The sequence below is a fragment of the Staurois parvus genome, unplaced genomic scaffold (genome assembly GCF_062004578.1).
Source record: "Staurois parvus isolate SC_StPar_1 unplaced genomic scaffold, SC_StPar_1.0 ptg000710l, whole genome shotgun sequence".
Taxonomy (NCBI): domain Eukaryota; kingdom Metazoa; phylum Chordata; class Amphibia; order Anura; family Ranidae; genus Staurois; species Staurois parvus.
In genome coordinates, this window is record NW_028318506.1 from 161,872 (window position 1) to 183,598 (window position 21,727).

A 21,727-nucleotide genomic window follows, 5' to 3' on the forward strand; every position below is an offset into this window, starting at 1 on the left:
GCAAATAAAAAGCAGAAATTCTTAAATATTGTTCAAAAAGGTATGCTATGTAAAGGGGCAACACACATATAAAGTAGGCGGTTTCCCAATGTGACTGCAAAAGTGGTAACATACATTATAGTGAAATTCCAGGCACCACCTAACCGTAATAAAAAAAAAAAAAAAAAAAAAAAAAAAAAAAAATGCTCCCTCACCAATCCTAACACCTAATCTGAGTAACCTATATAAGAAAGATCTGTATACTTACCCGTTTTCAGGCTGATCTGGTCTTGTCACATGAGAGAGCACGTCAACAACGGCTAGTAAAGCTTGGAGTGGTGACATCACCCATAGGCTTCAATGGCCCATCTGTTGCTGGCTCTCCCTCCTCTTCTCTAAAGTGGCCTGAAAATAAGTATACAGATCTATAGGTTAGTTGGGACAGATGTTAGGAATGGGGAGGGAGCATTTTTATAAAGTTTGGAGGTGCCTTGAATTCTGCTTTTTGCCAGTTACAGGATTTATTCACCCCTGCCAAACAGCAGCCAGGTCTCTGACTTACCTGTTGTATATTTGTGTTAAGTGATATTAAAGGCATATTTTTTTCTTACCTGCTCTGTATAATGGTTTTGCACAAAGCAGCCCCAATCCTCCTCTTCTCGGGTCCCTCGCAGGTGCTCCTGGTCTTTCCCTCCTGCCTAGTGCCCCTTAGCAAGCAGCTTGCTATGGGGGCACTCGAGCAGGCTTGCTCCTGAGCCGCTGCTCTGTCTGTCCATTCAGATACAGAGCGTGGCTCGGCCCCACCCCCTCTCCACATTGGCTCACTGGCTGTAATTGACAATAGCGGAAGCCAATTGCTCCCGCTGTTGTAGCTAATTTGGAGGGAGAGACCCCAAAGAGCCACTGCTCTCATGAACATTGCTGGATCAGGATAGGGATCATTGGGGGGGGGGGGGGGGTTCTGCTGCACACAGTTTTTTACCTTCATGCATATAATGCATGAAGGTAAAAAACCTTGAGTCTTTACAACCACTTTAAAGCAACACAGCTTGGTCTAGGTCTCACTGCCCCAGCCTGTGACTGGTTAGTGAAGGTACAGCAGTATTATGATCAGGTCTCCTCTTATCAGCAGGCTGCTACATTGGCTTGGCTTATGGGGCTTTCCCCTTTTCTCCCAGTCCAGCTATACAGGGGATTACGGGAGGCTGATACAAACAGAGGTAAAGGTACTATTCACAAAACAAATTTAAGGATTTTTTAATGAAAAAAAATAAAAATAAATAAATAAATATATATATATAATAAAACCTGTTTTTTATAGCTTTACTTTAAAACTAAAACAAGCCGATGAAGTGTAATAAAATCTTTATTCTATGTTGAAACTTCAAAACTTGCATTAAAGACGATCAAACCTCCCAATTATCTAAGTAAACATTTGCAGAGGGTACTGAGCAAACAAAAATATGTATATGCTATGTCTGTATTTTTATGCCCAGTGCCTCTATGTACTTGCAGTACAGAACATCCTCCTAGCAGAGCATGATGGAAGACGTATTCCATGGATAAACTGAAGCGTATGCACGGTCACATGGCTCCACAATCTGTATAAAACACTGATACCTATGATTGTAGACTTGCACATCAAATCTTAGAATGCTCATAAACCAATATTATTTTCCTGTATTATCCACAGCCATTTCCAACATACACATAAATTCAATGGATTAAAAGAGCTCACCAGTCCTGGAAAAATGCCCACTGCTAAGCTGTAATCCAATAATAGTCATTACTCTAAGTCACACAGTACACTGAACTTTTGAGAAGAAAGTTCAGATTCTTAGCTTCCAAGCTCAGTCATTTCACTACACCTCTGCTGCCATCCTCTGGTCAGAATAGGCATTGTACCGTGCAGCTCTAAGTCCATCTCAGGTGTCCTTTCAGTGACTTTAGATGAGTTTCACAGCTCCTGAGGCCACAAGAGGTGCTATTGTACGATATCGAATAAGATGCTGAGATCCGACCTCCATGTCTATAGCGTATTCCCTGTGGGAACAGACAATTTTAAGTTAAAAAAAAAAAAAAAAAAAAGTCATATCACCAACAATTTTACTTCAACAACTACCCTTTATTGGTAATGTTTTTCTTATATAACTATGCTGGTGTTGCTAGTTGCATGCTGTGCTGATCCTCTTTTTTAAATGCTTTCTGGCTAACTAAAAGAATGAAAATGCAGACCAGGAGATCTGCATTAAAAAGTGTTATAAAATCTTCCATACACAAATTAAAATGGAAAAGCATATACTATATTGATGCTCGTTTTCAGTCCTTTTTTGTGCGTAACCAGTTTTCAGCAAAATTTTCTTTTGCTGGTTCAGTGTAATTAATTTTTTACTATAATAGCGACTATGTTGCCTTGCAGGGGCTTCCTGGAGACCAATCATAACTACCCTGACTAGCTTTCCCTGGCAGTGGTTCTTCTTATATGTGTGCTTGGGTGACATGCTTATGGCACGCATACACATTGTTGGCGGGTTCCTTCTGTGCCTACTTGGGTGTCATACTTAGGGCGAGCCTGGGCACTGTGGATGGAAATCTGATCATTGTGCCCTTTTGAGTGCGGTGCTTAGGGTGCGCACGAGCATTGTGGCTGCTTGGGTAGTCTTAGGACATGCATGTGCTTTGTGGTCAGTATGCAAGGAATCAAGGGGCGTGTATTCTCAATGCATGTGATCATATAAATTTGCACAGTGAGCTGTCCCCAACCAGAACTTCAAGTAAAGTGCAGCAGAGAGGGACAGAACTCTAAACTCAATAGTGTGCATCAGAAAGAGACAAAGATGTTACCATTTTGGCAGCAAATGAAGGAAAAGACATTTGTTTTTCATCTACTTGCATAGAGCAAGAGGCAAAACTTTTTTTCCAGGTCAGTAGCTCAAAATATACTCTGAACAGCTGCTCTATTGTTTTGTCAAAATTGTTATGTGTGTAAGTTTAGAACACAATGAAACTGGCTTGAATTCACATGATTTCAAAATCGCATGTCAGTCTGATTTCAGGTGCGACTTGGAAGACATCTGTGCAACTTCATGATGTCTATACATGTTGTGCCTGAACTTGCAAAAGTAGTGCATGAAGTACTTTCAAAATTGGCGTGCATCCGACGGAGTCAGAATCGCACTGGTATGACTGCTTCCATTGCAGATAATAGGGTGAAACTTATCATCTGATTTGAAACCAATCAGTTCCCAAGACAAATTCGCCCCGGTATGACCGGGGACTGAATCTGAGCAATTTAGTGTAAATATTATAGATTTTTAAAAAGCTTGTTTTCTAGGCAATTTATGAATTCCACCTGTACACACGATCATCCATATTTGTTAATTATAATATACAGGTGTGCTTCATGCTTTGAAGGGCTGCTTGGACTGTGTTACACTCTCTCTCTCTCTCTCATAGTGAACTGTGTTCCAAGATCAGTATTGCACATAATGCAAATTGGGTCCCAAGTGCACGGGACTTCTGCAGATGACTGCCACTCCATTTAGTTCTAGACAAGCTACTAATATAAAAGACTACTGCTCCTTTGAAGAAAGGTGCTACTCACTCCCCCAGGAATCTTCATGACCAGCTGAGTAGAGGTGTAACAAATGGTATACAGAGGGTTGGCTGTGTGACACTTGAACTGTAGGTGAATGTGTGTGAGGGGTTATAGACTCAAAGGGGCTGGTATTTAATTTTCTAGCAGTGTAACTGCAGCACTGACCACAGACACGTACACAGGTGTATGCCAGTTTACACAGTTCAGTCCCCACCTTTGCTCATCTGTCTCTGGCTCCACCAGGATGTTCTGTTGTTCCTCTTTCACCCGCAGAAACACAAACGAGTCCAGGTTCGGTTTGGGCACTACAAAAAGATAGCCGGAGGACACATTGTACACAAATCAAGATGCTTTATTTTTATTTATTACAGGTACTTACATAGCGCCGTCAATTTATGCAGTGCTTGAAGAGAGTACATCCACCTCCATCCCTAACCCTCAAGGAGTGTACAATGTAAGGTCCCTAACTCTTTTGATCGCCTTCCCATATTTCCAGGAGCCAGTTGCTTACCACATTTCACCAAGTCCAGTGTCTGTAAGTTTGGGGGCATGTGACGCAGAGCTACGTTCTTCAGTAAAGCCTCAGTGTTCGCCATATACCTGCAGGAACAAGACACAGATTAGTTCCATGGCTTTCAACATTTTTGAGGTTGTAATAAAATTAGTGCAGAATTACCATCAGCTTGAGCCTTGATTCTGTATCACTGGAAATTTTTGGTATGCCCATCAACTGCTGAGTGGGCTATGGAAAATATGACTGTACGCTTACAGGATAGATACAAGACCCATTTTCAGATCTGGAGCCCCTTGCTTTTGTATACAAGTTTCCATAATTTTTAATCCTATTAATAATGTGGCCCTTATAACAATGGTCGCCAGTAAATCCCATCTTGATCACCTTGCACCAGTCACATGCCCAGTGTGACACCCTACCATTATTTGCTTTCTTTCCTCTGGCCCTATGCTCTCTCTCTCTTTTTTCCAACTTTCCCTCTACACATATCACATGGGCATCCAGTGAAATTATATATTTTTCATGGACAATATATTTGGTTTCCTATTCTTTCTCCATTATGAACCACTGAATCCTGGGCCTGACCATTTCTTTTTCAATATTGACATATGTTGATATTGTTGTAAGATGCACTTTCCCTTCTTTATGGTCTTCCCTGTAACTAAGTGACCTGCCTGAGTTTTGTATCTCTTTATACTTAGGTATGACGCTGCATCTCTTCTGCACTTAACCATTTGCCAACCCGCCCACAGCAATTTTTCTACGGGAGGGCAGCATGTACAGGCACCAATACGTACCTGTATGTTGGCACTTTCTTCCGTATTGTGGGCAAAAGACCCCCCCCATCCCAGACTCCTGCTGTAATTGGACACAGTGGGATATTCTTAGCAGATATCAGCCAATGATTCACTGCTGAGACCTGCTGATCGGTTGTGTCCAATCGCAGTCTACAGCCTTGTGTTGACAATCCAGCAAAAAAAGGTCAGCAGCTACAAATACTGTAGCTGCTGACTTTTAAAAAAAAAGGACACTTACCTGTGCAGGTATCCAGCACCATGCATGAAAAGTACTGTGTTTCGTGAATGGTCCCGCTGCCTTCTGGGACTTTTGACATGTTGCCTAGGTGATCTGAGCAGTTGTGGGAGCATGTACCTATCAAAACCAAGTACCTGCTCCCCCACAAAATTAGGTGTCCAAAAGTAATAGAGGAGGGGGAGAGGAGGTGGAAAAGCAGAACTTTCCCTTTTGGGTGAAGCTCCACTTTAAACTAAACAAAGGCTACTCAAAAACGAAAAAACTCTTACCAGATTTACTCAAAATGACACAAAGTTTTGGATGGAGTGAGACTTTAAAAAGGCATAATCCAGGTTTTATGTCATGTTTCCACATCATCCAGGCTGGAGATTTACCAACAATGACTACAAGTCCCATTTACCACCTTGGGAAACAGGATTTGTAAAGAGCACACCAGCAATTCCACCCCCATTGTCACTCTGTGGTTTAGGGGCATTTCCTCTAGCCAGGTCTGTACCTCTGTACAGACCTGAGGCTGTAGGTAAACTTTGATAGAGTCTGTGCATTGCACGCGTGATGCACAAGTGTGGTTGCAATACACTGCAGGCCCCCATGCAATAATTTAGTAAGCTTTTTTTATGTTATCAATGTTAGTATTAAAACGATGGACTATGACTTTATTACAAAATACAGAATTTATAACATGACAAATGTTGCTACATACACCACATTGCCAAAAGTATGAGGAAACTTGCCTTTACACGCACATGAACTTTAATGGCATCACAGTCTTAGTCAGTAGGGTTCAATAAAGGTCAGGACTCTGTGCAGGCCAGTCAAGTTCCTCCACCCCAAACTTGCTCATCCATGTCTTTATGGACCTTGCTTTGTGCACTGGTGTGCAGTCATGTTGGAACAGGAAGGGGCCCAATGCAGTCAGGCAAGTACCGTTCTCCTGACAACAGCCAAACCCAGACACGTCCGTTGGATTTCCAGACAGAGAAGCGTGATTGGTTACTCCAGAGAACACGTCTCCACTGCTCTAGAGTCCAGTGGTGGCGTGCTTTACACCACTGCATCCAACACTTTGCATTGCATTTGGTTAGCCATGGATGCAGCTGCTCAGCCATGGAAATCCATTCCATAAAGCTCTCAACGCACGGTTATGCTAATCTGAAGGCCACATGAAGTTTGGATGTCTTTAGCTATTGACTCTGCAGACAGTTGGTGACTTCTGCACACTGTGCACTGACCCCGCCCTGTCATTTTATGTGGCCTACCACTTCATGGCTGAGTTGCTATTGTTCCCAGTGGCTTCCACTAACAGTTGAGTAGCAAGGAAATTTCACAGATGGATTTATTGCACAGGTGGCAACCTATCATGGTACCAAGCTCCTGAAAGTGACCCATTCTTTCACAAATGTTTGTAGAAGCAGCCTGCATGCCTAGGTGATTGATTTTATACACCTGTAGCCATGGAGGTGATTGAACACCTGAATCCAATGATTTGGAGGTGTGTCCCAATACTTTTGGCAATATAGTGTATGTTACAATATAATCTATCAGCATGCTTCCAGGTTGAGCATAAATATGGATTTTACAGTGAAACAGACACCTTCTGTAGGCTCTTCGCAGACCCATTGGAAAGGCAGACAGAATACAAAAGCATCTATTCATCTGATTTGGTGGACTTTGGAGCTCACGGTCATTAAAGCTGTTTTAATAGAACATAATTTTAATTGACAAATATGGCCTTTCTATATTCAGTCTTATGGTATTTGACAGTCTTTCTCCTATCAGATACAGTATATGACTGCCAGGTAACCAATTATAGAAAGATTACTCACTCTTTTGCAAAAGCAAACTCCTCTGGGGACAGATGTGGAGGCTCTCCTTCCCCACGAGACTTCTCCTTCTCCAGAACATGCGGGAAAAATTTCTCTATCTGAGAACAGACAGTACATCAAATAGGATTTAAAACAACTATTTTAATAGTGCAGCAACTTTTTTTTTTTTGGTCTTAAGCTGGCCATAGGCTATTCAAATCTTGGCCGGTTCAGCAGGGACCTGCCGAGATTCAAACCATGTATGGGCAAGGCTAAATACACCCAAGTTGATGAACTTGGGTACAATCAGCCTGCCGAATTTTAAATGCGATTATTGCTAGCGGCTGTTATAGCCACTAGTAATAATCACTTGGTTCTCCAAGCGGGGACAGCTTTCCCCACCCCACCGGGAGAACACAATGGTTCCACAGGAGGGATTCCCGTCAATACAGTCCGTGTTGATGGGGGGGTCTGTGGTTGCAGGAAAGAAATTTGCTCTGTCTATGGCCAGCCTTACACACAATCAGAAAATCGTACAAAAAAAAATACAGATTTCGAATTGATTGTACGATAATCTGACTGTTAGTACACAGTTTTCGTCCAAAATTATTAAAAGGGACAAGCATGAAAAGTTTTCTCAAACGATACTAGATCGTACGATTTTTAGTTAATTAGTACAATTTTTGAGTGAAAATACAATACATTACATCACTTCCGAATTTTTATTCTGTTTTGTAACTTTAGTAACCTCTTCACTTTCAATATGAGACTAGCAAGAAAAAAAAAAAAAAAAAGGACGACGATAATTCATCCGATATTCTCATCGTGTGTACAGGGCTTTAGAGAGCACAGAAAAATTTCAGCCTGTTCGTTTTTTTTTTTTTTTTTTCACCCTTTCTTATTGAGAAGAATTATTTTTAGCACCATCAGTTTTCACATCGCTTTACAATATAAAAAAGAATTTCTGACTTCAGTGATTTTGGTTCTTACTTGGGGACCATGCAGCAAGTGAAGTCAGGGATCACCATTTTCTTCACTTACTACCCCAGAGACAAAGCAGGAAGTGAAGAAAAATTCCTTCTGAGATGTCACCAAGGACAGTTGTCCTTACGGAAAGATATCCCAATGATTTGTATTCTAGCGACAACATTTCCCATCTCTTTCAACCCCAGTGACAATGGTCAACAGGAGACATATTGAATGTGTATTTCCTCAGCAGTGACACAGACTGCGATAAAACTTGACAGAGGTTCTAACCCCCCTAACTACTCTACTGAAAAATGGATGAACTACACATACACCTGATCAACACAAATTAAAGTAATATTGGAGAACTGCTACCAGAATCCAAGAAAGATCCACCATGCTAAAAAAAAAAATGACCATGTTTGTTTTCTGTAGCGCTTTCACACTGCTACTTATCGGGGACTGCAATCTCTTGCGTATCTCCACAAAAACAATCTCTGTGCATTCTGTACAATTTATGTATTTTGCCTTTTTGCCGTGGCCTAAGCTAACCCACCCACCCTTTCCACAGACAAAATACTTACCTGGACTCAGTTGCCGCAGACTGTGGTGTTTTTCTACATCCTGAGCTACAAATCAAGATGTCCCTGCTGCATATGTTCATTACATCAACTTTATAGCTCCTTCACCTTCATCCTCAGGACACAGGAGCCCCGCACAGCTGCGTTGTTTTCAAATTGGACAGATAGTACGGGGAGAGGTTTCCCCGTATTATTTGTCAGAGGGAGGGGGTGCAGCAGCAGCTGCTATGGGAACATGTTACATGAGCCACCCCAAAGGTGAACATATCCTTTAAACAAGAAGCCTGGTTTTATACCAGTCTGTGCCTGGACACTGAAGGAGCAGGATCTGTCTGGTGTTAATCTTTATTCATACTGTACGAATATTTCCACATGCTGTTCGTAACACTGCAGAGTGCCAGACAAGGAACTCCAATGCAATACATAAAGTGTTACTAAACCCATGTCCCTGCACTCACTATATCCAGTCTTCTACAGAACATGGAAATACAATTATGTTAGTGTCTGGCCGAGCACATGTTAAAGCTTGTAGGAGGAGTTTTCATGCTTCTCCGACTGTCCTATGAGGCTGCATGACCCCTGACTCTCTGTCTGGATAGTGCTGATTGGCCATATGCTGATCACATACACCCTCCCAAACAAAAACCAACTCTCTAGCAATACACAGCAAACTGAGCATGTGCAGCGTGCCTCCTAGGGCTCTGTACTATCGGCAAATGGATTGGGGACTTTGGAAAAAGGGGAGGATCAAAGAAGACAGGATGAAACAGCCTTTTTTTACAAAATGCGGAGGATTGGCCCCTTTGGTTCTACAGTGAGCATAACAAGCATACTTTACTGCATATAGACTGATTTTACTGTTGTCGGTTTAGTTACACTTTAAATTTAAATTCTGATTTTTGTGTGCACACTGCAAAGTTGAAGCACCTCCAATGATATAATATCCATTTCCTCACACACCAAACTCTGAGAACACAAACACATCTTGTTGTTGGCAGCAGGCAGGTAGAGCTGGCAGGTCTAGCACAAAGATATTTTTTCTGAAGTACCCAGGCAAAAAAAAAAAAAAAGCCAGTAGGTAATAAAACCAGCTGACAGCAAGGCAAAATTGGAATATTAGTTTTGGGTAGATTAACTTTATATATTAAACATCTAATAAATTAATAGAAATTCAATACTTTGAGTAATCGCCTGCGTAGATAACTGCTGAGCATGAATCGGATTCTTTCTATCTCCATGTGATGGAAGCTGATCTTGAGGTCTCCCTGTCGTGCTCGTTGCAAGTTTTGCTCCTAGAAAAGAAAAAAAAAAAAAAAGTGCTTAGTTCTCAGACACACATCCATCAGCAAAAAAACAAAAACAAAAAAGAAATTATCAAATTGGATTACCATATGGTTCAACTGCTCCATCACACAGTCCACTATCTCAGATTTACTCTCCAGGAGTTCAGGGGCAAACTTCTCATTGAGCCAAGCCTGGGGAGATAACAGGTCACATCAATAATATACTGTGTACTTACCAGAAATAAATGGAAACACTGATTAGATGTAGGCCATTTTTGGCTCTCCTGCTGTCCTATGATGCAGGACTAGAGCCCTGTCTGAATGAATAGTATAGTGTACAAGAATACATACACATTATTATACAGGATTTAAATAGCACCAACAGTTTGCTCAGCGCTTTACAATATAAAGGGAGACAATACAGCAACAATACAGTTCAATACAAGAGGGTTAGGAGGGCTCTGATCCTGGGAGCTTACAATCTAAGAGGGATGGTCTGGTGGTACAAAAAGGTAATAACTGTGGGAGATGGACTGGTAGGAGGAATAGATACATACATACAATTCCTGATCACTGTCCAGATCTGCCTAAACATCTATGTGAATGACATCTCTAATTATCATATAGGTATAGGTGAACTCTGGGGAAAGAACAAAAAGAGGGCGCACAGGCCTAGTGCATTACCATAAAAAATGTTTAATAAAAAATAAAGTAGGTGTTGTACTCACAAACGACAATATAGTCAAGGCACATCATAAAAGAACAGCTGGATCAACACCGCACTGAGTAACAGTCCGCAATAGGGAGTTTAGACATCCAAAAGGCTGAAAAAGGCTGACGCGTTTCGAGGACTCTGAGGAAGAGGCAAGTCCTCGAAACGCGTCAGCCTTTTGGATGTCTAAACTCCCTATTGCGGACTGTTACTCAGCGCGGTGTTGATCCAGCATTCTTAATGTGGTTGTAGCATCGAGTCCATCCCCAAGCGCAGGAGCATTTGTGTTTGCTGGTTCATAGGTGAACTCTGGCCTGGTCTTCAGGCTCCTCTCCTGTACTGGATTTACTTACTCCGATTTCACTGCACGCTGGGAGATTCTCCCAGTGTGCACTAGAAACTGCAAAAATTCTGAAAGAGCCTGCCTCATTTCCTGCCTGAAGGAAGTCCAGTATCATTTAGCTCTTTTCTCCCCAGCCTTATTTTTCCTGGCCCACCCCTTTCAATGGATTCCAGTTCTGTCAGTTATGGAGGATCAGCATCACATGTGGGTGTTACTTAGGGCGGCCTGCACGCATATGCAATCTGCCTAAGAACACCTGAAGTTGGGCTTTAATGTTGGGCTTCAATATAGTGTTATTGAAAACAGGTTCTTCATGCCAACCTGCAGCCACTACAACCTTCTAAAATAGCAAAAAAATTAAAACAAGGCAAAACTACTAGTTGTGGTATAATTGTTGGTACAGCCCCTGTATGTTGGTTAAAAAGCAAAAAAAAAAAAAAGACCTCACCAGCCTCTCCACAAAGCAGCCAGTTATGCACAAATGTTAGCTCTACCCTACCACACAAAAAAATAAAGCATTTCAAGGGCAGCTATCACATATACTAATTACTGTCACATTTATAAGAAAAAGATCAATAATTGCGGACCAGCCATATCAGGAATGTACACAGTATAAGTGACAAATATATTTTCACCACACAAGTGGCTGAACTCCAGTTATATTATATTACAACAATAAACATCTCACCTTCTCCAGCATATTTTTTTAAAAATGTTTTTGCTGTTTCCTAATGAATTCCCTTCACAATCTGCCCCAGAGGTACAAGAGGAAGTGAGGGAAATTTGATTCTCAGATGTCATAAGAACAGATCTCCTCACTGAAAAATATTCCTCTTCTAGCGAGTGAGAATGGGAATTTCCCCATTGGTGAGAGAAACCGTAATAAAAACTTGCCAGAGGTACCAATTCTCACCCTACTCCTTGAAAACCAAGATGCTGTGACTTCACATACACTTTATCAACATTAAGGAACATAATAAAATTGGAGGAACTGCCATCAGAATCCAGGGAAAAATCTACTATACAGAAATCCAACTAAATTTTCATTAAAGCAGTAGTCTCCAAACTGTGTCCCGGGGGCTGAATGTTGCTTGCCTTTATCTGGCCCTTGGGACACTATTCCTCCCACTGACATTACATGACAATGGGGCATAAATCTGTGCCCACTGACCCCTAAGATGGGGCAGTATTCCTCTCACAGACACAAAAGATGGGGCAGTAATCCTCTCACCGAGACCAAATTATGGGGAGTTATTCCTCTCACTAACAAACAAAGGGGCATAGTTACCAATGCCAGGACATTTTCTTCTCCCACTGGCCACAGTCCACCCCCTCTAAAGTCTGAAGGATAATAAACTGGCCCTTTGTTTGGAAAGATTTGGAGCCCGGCATTAAAGGGTATTATTTATTTATTTCAGGTACTTATAATAGTGCCATTAATTTACGCAGCGCTTTACATACATATTGTACATTCACATCAGTCCCTAACCCTCAGGGGGTGTACAATCTAAGGTCCCTAACTTACATCCATACACATACTAGGGCCAATTTAGACAGGAGCCAATTAACCTACCAGCATGTCTTTGGGTAAGTGGACTTATTCTTTTTTTACAGTTTGCCCTAACCTAACCCACTCTCCTACTACACAGATGCATACTTGGTGATATGATGGCTGCTGCCGCCACCACCTGAATTTGTTCCATACCTGTGTGCTACAGCCCCTTTTCTCCACCATGAATGACTGGTTGGTGGGGAAATATCCTGTCATGAAAGAAATATGGGGGAAGTGCTATTTCTAACCTTCTTCCGAGAAATATTTATGTTGGTTTAAAAGAAAAAACAAACAATTTGGGTTCGGCCATATCAGTAATGTACACAGTATGAGTGACAAGTACACCTGTCCTAGACAGGTGGCTGGGCTTCACAGTAAAATGTTATATTTTATTACTACAATAAACTTCTCACCTCCTCCAGCTTGTTAATGAGTTCTGCAGGCGTCAGGACCTCTTCACTTCCAGCATCAGAGGCCTCATCAGACAGGGCCAGATCCTCTTCCATCATGGACAGTGAAGACTGTAAAAGAAACATATTGATAAAGTGATCTAACAATCTACACAGTTGTCTGAAAATAGGATCAGCATGTTATAACAACTAATATAAATTCCATTAATAATATACATCCATATCTTTCAGGAGTCCCAGAAGTATACCAATCTGACTCTACCCCTCAAAAACTAACGCAACGAGGAATCTGTCTGGTTGCTATGACAGCAAGAAAAGTTCTTATATACCAGTAAATGAACAAAGTATTCAGCGCTCACATAATGAAGAATTGGATAGTAATGAATGCATATACATTAATGGATAAGTAAAGAAATAAAACTGTACAATAGGTGTAATGACAATTGTATTTCAAACAGTCAATACATCCATAGGATGAGCAGAATGAGGAAGAAGTAGACCAAGGGGACAAGGCACATGCGATGGGACCGGCAGCTCCTCGCCAAGGATATGGGGGATCCCTTGAAGATAAGCAAAAGAGAAAAGGAGGGCACCAGGTCAGTGTAGGTTAAAACATAGAAACTTTATTATCAGTTGACTTACAGTATGTCACAGAAGTGAGTACACCCCTCACATTTTTGTAAATATTTTATTCTATCTTTTCATGTGACAACACTGAAGAAATGGCACTTTGCTACAATGTAAAGTAGTGAATGTACAGCTTGTATAACAGTGTAAATTGGCTGTCCCCTCAAAATAACAACACACAGCCATTAATGTCTAAATGGCTGGCAACAAAAGTGAGTACACCCCTAAGTGAAAATGTCCAAATTGGGCCCAAAATGTCAATATTTTGTGTGTCCACCATTATTTTCCAGCACTGCCTTAACCCTCTCGGGTACGGAGTTCACCAAAACTTCACAGGTTGCCACTGGAGTCCTCTTCCACTCCTCCATGACGACATCACAGAGCTGGTGTATGTTAGAGACTTTGCGCTCCTCCACCTTCCATTTGAGGATGCCCCACAGATACTCAATAGGGTTTGGGTCTGGAGACATGCTTGGCCAGTCCATCACCTTTACCCTCGGCTTCTTTAACAAGGCAGTGGTCGTCTTGGAGGTGTGTTTGGGGTCGTTATGTTGGAATACTGCCCTGCGGCCCAGTCTCCGAAGGGAGGGGATCATGCTCTGCTTCAGTATGGCACAGTACATGTTGGCATTCATGGTTCCCTCAATGAACTGTAGCTCCCCAGTGCCAGCAACACTCATGCAGCCCAAGACACTTCCACCACCATGCTTGACTGTAGGCAAGACACATTTGTCTTTGTGCTCCTCATCTGGTTGCCACCACACACGCTTGACACCATCTGAACCAAATCAGTTTATCTTGGTCTCATCAGACCACAGGACATGGTTCCAGTAATCCATGTCCTTAGTCTGCTTGTCTTCAGCAAACTGTTGGCGGGCTTTCTTGGGCATCAGTTTAGAAGAGGCTTCCTTCTGGGCCAACAGCCATGCAGACCAATTTTATGCAGTGTGCGGCGTATAGTCTGAACACTGACAGGCTGACCCCCCCACCCCTTCAACCTCTGCAGCAATGATGGCAACACTCGTACGGCTTTTCTCCAAAGACAACCTCTGGATATGACGCTGAGCACATGCACTCAACTTCTTTGGTTGACCATGGCGAGGCCTGTTCTGAGTGGAACCTCTCCAGTTAAACTGCTGTGTGGTCTTGGCCACCGTGCTGCAGCTCAGTTTCAGGGTCTTGGCAATCTTCTTATAGCCTGGGCCATCTTTATGTAGAGCAACAATTCTTTTTTTTCAGATCCTCAGAGAGTTCTTTGCCATGAGGTGCCATATTGAACTTCCAGTGACCAGTATAAGGGGGTGAGAGCGATAACACCAAATTTAACACACCTGAGACCTTGTAACACTAACGAGTCACATGACACTGGGGAGGGAAATTGGCTAATTGGGCCCAATTTGGACATTTTCACTTAGGGGTGTACTCACTTTTGTTGCCAGCGGTTTAGACATTAATGGCTGTACGATGAGTTATTTTGAGGGGACAGCCAATTTACACTATTATACAAGCTGTACACTCACTACTTTACATTGTAGCAAAGTGTCATTTCTTCAGTGTTGTCACATGAAAAGATAGAATAAAATATTTACAAAAATATGAGGGGTGTACTTACTGCTGCGAGATACTGTGCATCCAAGTCTCCTTCGGTCAGCATGCAGGACATGAAGATAAGGCAGACCAGCAGGACCACAGTTCTCTCAGATGGCAGAGCCGATGTTAGCTGTATAGGCTTGGAGGGAGCCATTTGTGGACTCAACGGCGTTCATACAAAAGTTCCCACCGAGCAGAGGGGAGATGTGACAGGTGCCGTGACAGTTGCCATGAATGGCGGGTGGGTGGGCTGCAACGCGTTTCATAAGCTACACCTCCTTTGTCAAGCAGGCCCACCCATAAAGCAGAAGGGTATATAAGAGCTGTCAGATCCCGGAAAACCAATGGGAAGAGGGAGGAGTGAGAGAGCGGAGAAGACTGCAGTGAGAGAGCGGAGAAGACTGCAGTGAGAGTGTGGTAGATAAATACACAGATGATACAGACATTATTGTGTAATACACAGGGATTAGACAAAAGCTGGCCACACACAGTAAAAACAATTGTACACTTTGGCTGTTCCATACTTTCTAAAGGGCTCCTTTACACTAGGTACGCTGCAATTGTTCTTTGATCACATTTCACATGTGTAGTGGTGTGCAAAATGCAGCATGCCTGCATCCTAAACGCCTTTCCTCCTGGCAGCAGCATTTTGGCAGTAAAACCGCTTGCCATGTGTCAAGCGCTTAGGAGTTAATTTCATTGGCCAGAATAATAATAATTTATCCTGGCCACTGAAATAAATTAACTCTCAAGCGCTTGATGAGCCTAGCGTTAATGGAGGTTTAGATACATTAACACATGTCAAGCCACATTTAAAGGCCTCATGCGTGTTTTCTGCCAAAACACTGCTGCTCCTGAATGCACTGGCAGCGTTTTTCTTTCTGCCTCTAAAAGCCTGCATGAAGACATAGCTTGAAATTGAGGGGCATTTAGAAAAAGATCAAAAAAACAACCCAAAACGCCATATGCCCCTAAGAGCAGTGTTTTTACCACTCAGTATGCATGTAACTGTATGTCAACGTACCACAGGGAGTCACAAAATGCTGCTGCGAATAGAGCTGAATAAAATGTAATTTTGTACATTTCAATAAAGTTAAAGTAAAGTGACTTCTCCCTCCACAGAAAGGAGGTGGATTGAGGAATCCCCCCCCCCCCCAATCCCCAACGGAACATTGTTTTCTGGCAGTGGCACCTACTGATTGACAAATGTTTTCCAGCATGTCCCTTTGACAAAAGTTGATCAAACAAGCAGGGAAAGCCACACTCTTATCGATATTCAGCTGATCCCTGCTGAACCAGCCAAATTTCAATCTGCCTATGGCCAGTTTTTAGCATCTGCAGGTGCCATAGTGCTGCACGTTATCAGTTATGACACCAGCCATTTGACGGCTTGACTTCTGTCACGATCACCAGTACCTGCGACAGTTATCATTAACAATATTCCTAGAATGTAACGGTTTTAGGAGTACAGACTTATTTGTGGTACCTGCTCAGTCTTCTACAATCTTCACCTAGCCAGGATGATGTCCTTTGCCCCGCCCCCTCCCAGGACACATCACACTTCCCAGGAGGTTGCAGGACCATTCATAAAGTGCTGTGCCAGTTAATGCATTCATAGCGGGGAGCTGGCTGGTTACAGGAAGTTACAGCTGGCTCCTGTTTCTTAGATGCCGATACCTGGGACCCACGGGAGGTAAGAAGAACCAGCTGTGGGAAGACAATGCTGGACCCCAGGCACTAATTCTTAACCACTTGACCTCCAGAAAGTTTTACCCCCTTCATGACCAGAACAGTTTTTTTCACACAAATAAAGCTGTCTTTTGGGGGTATTTGATAACCACTGGATTTTTATTTTATGCTGCAGTGGATATAAAGTCTACACACCCTGTTAAAATGAAAGGTTTCTGTGATGTACAAAAATGAGACAAAGAAATTATATCAGAACTTTTTCCACCTTTAATGTGACCTATAAACTGTACAACTCAATTGAAAAACAAACTGAAATCTTTCGGGGGGGGGGGGGGGGGGGGGGAGTAAACATAAAAACTAAAATAATGTGGTTGCATAAGTGTGCACACCCTCTTATAACTGGGGATGTAGCTGTGTTCAGAATTATGAAATCACATTAAAAAAAAATGACAGTAAACAAAAGTTCAGTACACACATGCCATTATTTTAAGTGCCTCTGATTAACCCCAAATAAAGTTCAGCTGTTCTAGTAGGTCTTTCTTGACATTTGCTTAGTCACATCCTAAAGCAAAAGCCATGATCCCCAGAGAGCTTCCAAAGCATCAGAGGGATCTCATTGTTAAAAGGTATCAGTCAGGAGAAGGGTACAAAATGGCTTCCAAGGCATTAGATATACCACAGAACACAGTGAAGATAGTCATAAAGTGGAGAAAATATGGCACAACCATGATATAACCAAGAACTGTACATCCCTCCAAAATTGATGAAAAAAGACGAGAAGAAAACTGGTCTGGGAGGCTGCCAAGAGGCCTAAAGCAACATTAAAGGAGCTGCAGGAATATCTGGCAAGTACTGGCTGTATAGTACCTGTGACAACAATCTCCCGTATTCTTCATGTATGGGATATGGGGTAGAGTGGCAAGACAGAAGCCTTTTTTCTTTTTTTATGAAGAAAAACATCCAAGCCCAGCTAAATTTTGCAAAAACACATCTGAAGTCTCCCAAAAGCATGTGGGAAAATGTGTTTTGGTCTGATGAAACCAAGGTTGACCTTTTTGGCCATAATTCCAAAAGATATGTTTGGCACAAAAACAACAGTATACATCACCAAATGAACACCATACACACAGTGAAGCATGGTGGTGGCAGCATCATGCTTTGGGGCTGTTTTTCCTCAGCTGGAACTGGGGCCTTAGTCAGGGTAGAGGGAATTATGAACAGTTCCAAATACCAGTCAATATTGGCACAAAACATTCAGGCTTCTGCTAAGAAGCTGAACATGAAGAGGAACTTCATCTTTCAGCATAACAACGACCCAAAGCATACATCCAAATCAACAAAGGAATGGCTTCACCAGAAGAAGATTAAAGTTTTGGAATGGCCCAGACCTGAATACGATGGAAAATCTGTTGGGTGATCTGAAGAGGGCTGTGCACAGGAGATGCCCTCGCAATCTGACAGATTTGGAGTGTTTTTACAAGGAAGAGTGGGTAAATATTGCCAAGTCAAGATGTGCCATGCTGATAGACTCATACCCAAAAAGACTGAGTGCTGGAATCACATCAAAAGGTGCTTCAACAAAGTATTAGTTTAAGGGTGTGCACACTTATGCAACCATGTTATTTTAGTTTTTTATTTTTACTTCCCTCCACCTAAAAGATTTCAGTTTGTTGTTCAACTGAGTACATTAAAGGTGGAAAAAGTTCTGAAATTATTTATCTTGGTCTCATTTTATTACATCACAGAAACCTTACATTTTAACAGGGGTGGGTAGACTTTTTATACCCACTGTATATAGACAAACAAAAAAACCCAAATGTATTCTGTACATTTATTTGGTAAAAAAAATAAGACAAATCAGTGTTTATGATTTAGTCTGTGTGAGAGTCTACAAACTATGGTATACAGTGCTGTGAAAAAGCATTTCCCCCCTGATTTTTTATTTTTTGGAATATTTGTCACACTTAAATGATGAAGATCAAACAAATTTTATTATTCAGGGATGTTGAATTTGTATCGCCCGACGCCCAGGACATGTAGTTCCAGGTGTCTGGCAGCTAGCTTTTTTCAACATTTAGCCCTCCTGTGGGCAAGCAGCAGAGCTCACCTGTCAGGTGAAAGCATTTGGACAGCAGTGCTGCCACTCAATTGCTTTGCCACTGCCCCCACCTTAGCTTAGGTGAGTATTAGGGGGCTGGGGGAGCTGCTGGTTTTTTTAAGCTAAGAAGGTAAAAAAACATTGAGCCTTTACAACCACTTTAAGCCAGCGATGGTCTAATGCAAAAACAATCCTAGCAGCTAATTAGCTGCTGGATTTCTTTTACAAGCAGGGGAGGGGTGCTCCCCCACTGCACTCCTGTGACTTCCCAGGCTCTCACGTGCAATTGAGATTCTCATTAAAAAGTGCATGTCACTGCTTATTATCACAAGGGATGTTTACATTCCTTCTGACAGCATTAACAGCTTCCCGTCCGCCTATAGCAGAAATACTGCTACAGGGTGGCACAGTGATTCTGCATTCCTAGGTAGGGGGCACGTGCGCTCCCTACCCACGCCGCCAATCACGAGGTCCCGGCCGGTAATTGCGGAGTATCACCAATGGGGGGAGAACTGTTCATAAACAAAACAGTTCTCTCCACTGTCAGCTCCTGCACACTGCTTTGCATAGCACAGCCATGCAAAGCAGTGTGCTTACAGTGAAGCACAAACACAGCCACACCGTGTAAAACAGCACACAGTTAACCCTTTCATTGCCCCACATGTTAACCCCTTCCTGCCCAGTGCGATTAGTACAGCGTCAGTGCTTTATATTAGCACTGATCACTGTATTGGTGTCACTGGGGATATCAATGACACCAAGTCAGTTCCCCCCCAGTGTCAGAATGCCCGCTGCAGTCCCGCTATAAGTCACTGATTGCCGCCATTACTAGTAAAAATAAAAATCCCAGTATATACTGCCATTTGTACACGCTATAAATTTAATGTAAACCAATTAATTTACACACATTGGGATTTTTTTTTTTTTTAGCAAAGATATGTAGCAGAATATATTTTGGCCTAAATTTGACAAATTTGTTTTCAATTTTTTTACTGGACATGTTTAATAGCAAAAAGTCAAAAATACAGTTTCTCAAAATTGTCTTTTTTTTTTTTTTTAATAGCACAAAAAATAAAACACACACAGGCGAATACCATAGAAAGAAAACTCAATCTGTGGGGGGGGGGGGGGTGGGGACGACATAAATTTCATTTGGGTACAGCGTCGCATGATCGCACAATTGTCAGCTAATGTAACGCAGTGCTGTAACACAAAAAATGGCCTGGTCAGGAAGGGGGGTCAATCCTCTTGAGGGAAAGAAGTTAATGTGCTGTGTGTGTTTTACTAGGGAAACATGCTGCTGTGTATTTCTCTGCACAGCATGTTACTCCAGGTCTCTCCCGTCACTGTTCCTCTATGATCACTGGGTGCCCATGGGGAATCTTTGGCTGGGACCCAGTGATCAACATCTGTAGCCGCCAGGGGCAGACTGACCATTTGGAAACTCAGGCACTGCCCGAGGGCCCGAGGTCTGTAGGGGGCCCCATGAGATGCCCCTGGTACCATTTTCATAGGCTTTTTCTGAGTTTGGACAAGGACACAGGGGCCCCATGATCCCCTATTGCCCGGGGGCCCCATGAGTTGTCAGTCCGCTCCTGGTAGCCGCACACTCCCTACCTGGAAATGCAAAATCACGTATATATACACATGATGTTGCACAGCCCTGTAGCAGTAGTTCTACTATAGGGCGGTGGGGAAGCAGTTTGCCATTTCTAAGTAATTTTACATATAGGAGAAGAATGCCAGAATTGGCTCAGTAGGGAAGTACTTACCCTCCGCTCACATCAAACCCGACTGAAATTGTGCGACTTACAGTGAAGTCGCACGATTTCAAAGTCGGGGGACCTGCCAATTTCAGGTGCAATTTCAAGACATCTAATACAGATGTCTATGCAAATCACACCAAACGTAGTGCATGTACTGATTTAGAAATCGGTGTGGGTCCGACCAAGTTTGAACAGCACCAATATGACCGCGTCAATTGCGGACAATAGGGTGCGACCTGGCATGCAATTTGTAAGTCACAAAGCATGCAAATCGCATGCCAAGTGGCATCCAGTGTGAAGCAGGGCTTAAAGGGGAGTTCCAGCTGTTTTTGTGTTTATTAAAAGTCAGCAGCTACACAAACTATAGCTATTGACTTTTAATAACCACTTACCTGTCCCGGGGTCCAGCAATGTACTCACCGACACTTCTCTCCTCCACAGTGCCAGCATCTCAACTGTGGGTACCAGGCTGTGACAGCTTGCAGCTTCACAGCCTGGTACCCACTCCCCCCCCAAAAGGGTGGAGGGGGCGGGGAGGTAAATAAGAGCAGCTTCCACTTTTGGATGGAACTCCCCTTTCACAATAACATGAAGTTCCAGTGTTCTGACAGTGACACCTGTACAATGCACACAGAGGGGTGCTCGTGCACTTCTGCATCGTGACCAATCAGATTCCAGGTTTTGTTACTAAAGTTTGATTGAACAAGCTAAAGTTAGAAGCTGATTGGCTACCATGCACAGCTGCATCAGATTCTGAGGGCTCCAGTTTTAGTAAATCTCCCCGAGAATGGGGAAAGTGTCGCAGATCGAGAAGAGCCACTCAGTAGATGATGTACAGCAGAGAACTTCCATACATCCACATAATGACAGACACAGCTCCATCCACACGTGTCCACCTCATACTGGTATGTAGGGCCGCCATTACACTGAGAGCACACACACCGTACACCACACAGCACAAAGATCACCTCAAATCCTCTCTGGACTCTTCTTTTTTCCCGCCAGCTCTGCTAACGTTACGCAGGAAGGCTTCCCTGCAGAACACCACCCCCTCATGAATATGGATGAACAGCTAGATTACAGAGCTCCTCCCACTAAGTGTCACTCATACATGGCCCTGCCCCCTACGAGGCCGACGTAGGGGCAAGGCTGCAATGCCGAAGGCGGGACGGCAGATGG

General features: G+C 42.8%; 1 protein-coding gene across 1 annotated transcript; it reads right to left on the reverse strand.

The window, feature by feature from the left end:
• Positions 1–1,327: 1,327 nt before the first annotated feature.
• GINS4 (GINS complex subunit 4) lies at positions 1,328–21,645 on the reverse strand. The gene is made up of 8 exons (XM_089653394.1): positions 21,517–21,645; positions 12,782–12,889; positions 9,867–9,953; positions 9,657–9,770; positions 6,953–7,050; positions 4,089–4,177; positions 3,792–3,882; positions 1,328–2,022 (listed from the first exon to the last, which is right to left on the reverse strand). The coding sequence occupies exons 2-8, from the start codon at positions 12,875–12,877 to the stop codon at positions 1,926–1,928; spliced, it is 672 nt and encodes a 223-aa protein (XP_089509520.1). The 5' UTR covers positions 12,878–12,889; positions 21,517–21,645; the 3' UTR covers positions 1,328–1,925.
• Positions 21,646–21,727: the final 82 nt, after the last annotated feature.

Bases quoted from the DNA above. Each gene is read 5' to 3' on its own strand.
- GINS4 (XM_089653394.1), bottom strand. From the start codon at position 12,877: ATGATGGAAGAGGATCTGGCCCTGTCTGATGAGGCCTCTGATGCTGGA. The intron at 9,954-12,781 runs GTGAGAAGTTTA...TTATCTCCCCAG, and splicing joins TCATTAACAAGCTGGAGGAG to GCTTGGCTCAATGAGAAGTT. The intron at 9,771-9,866 runs GTAATCCAATTT...TTTCTTTTCTAG, and splicing joins TGGAGCAGTTGAACCATATG to GAGCAAAACTTGCAACGAGC.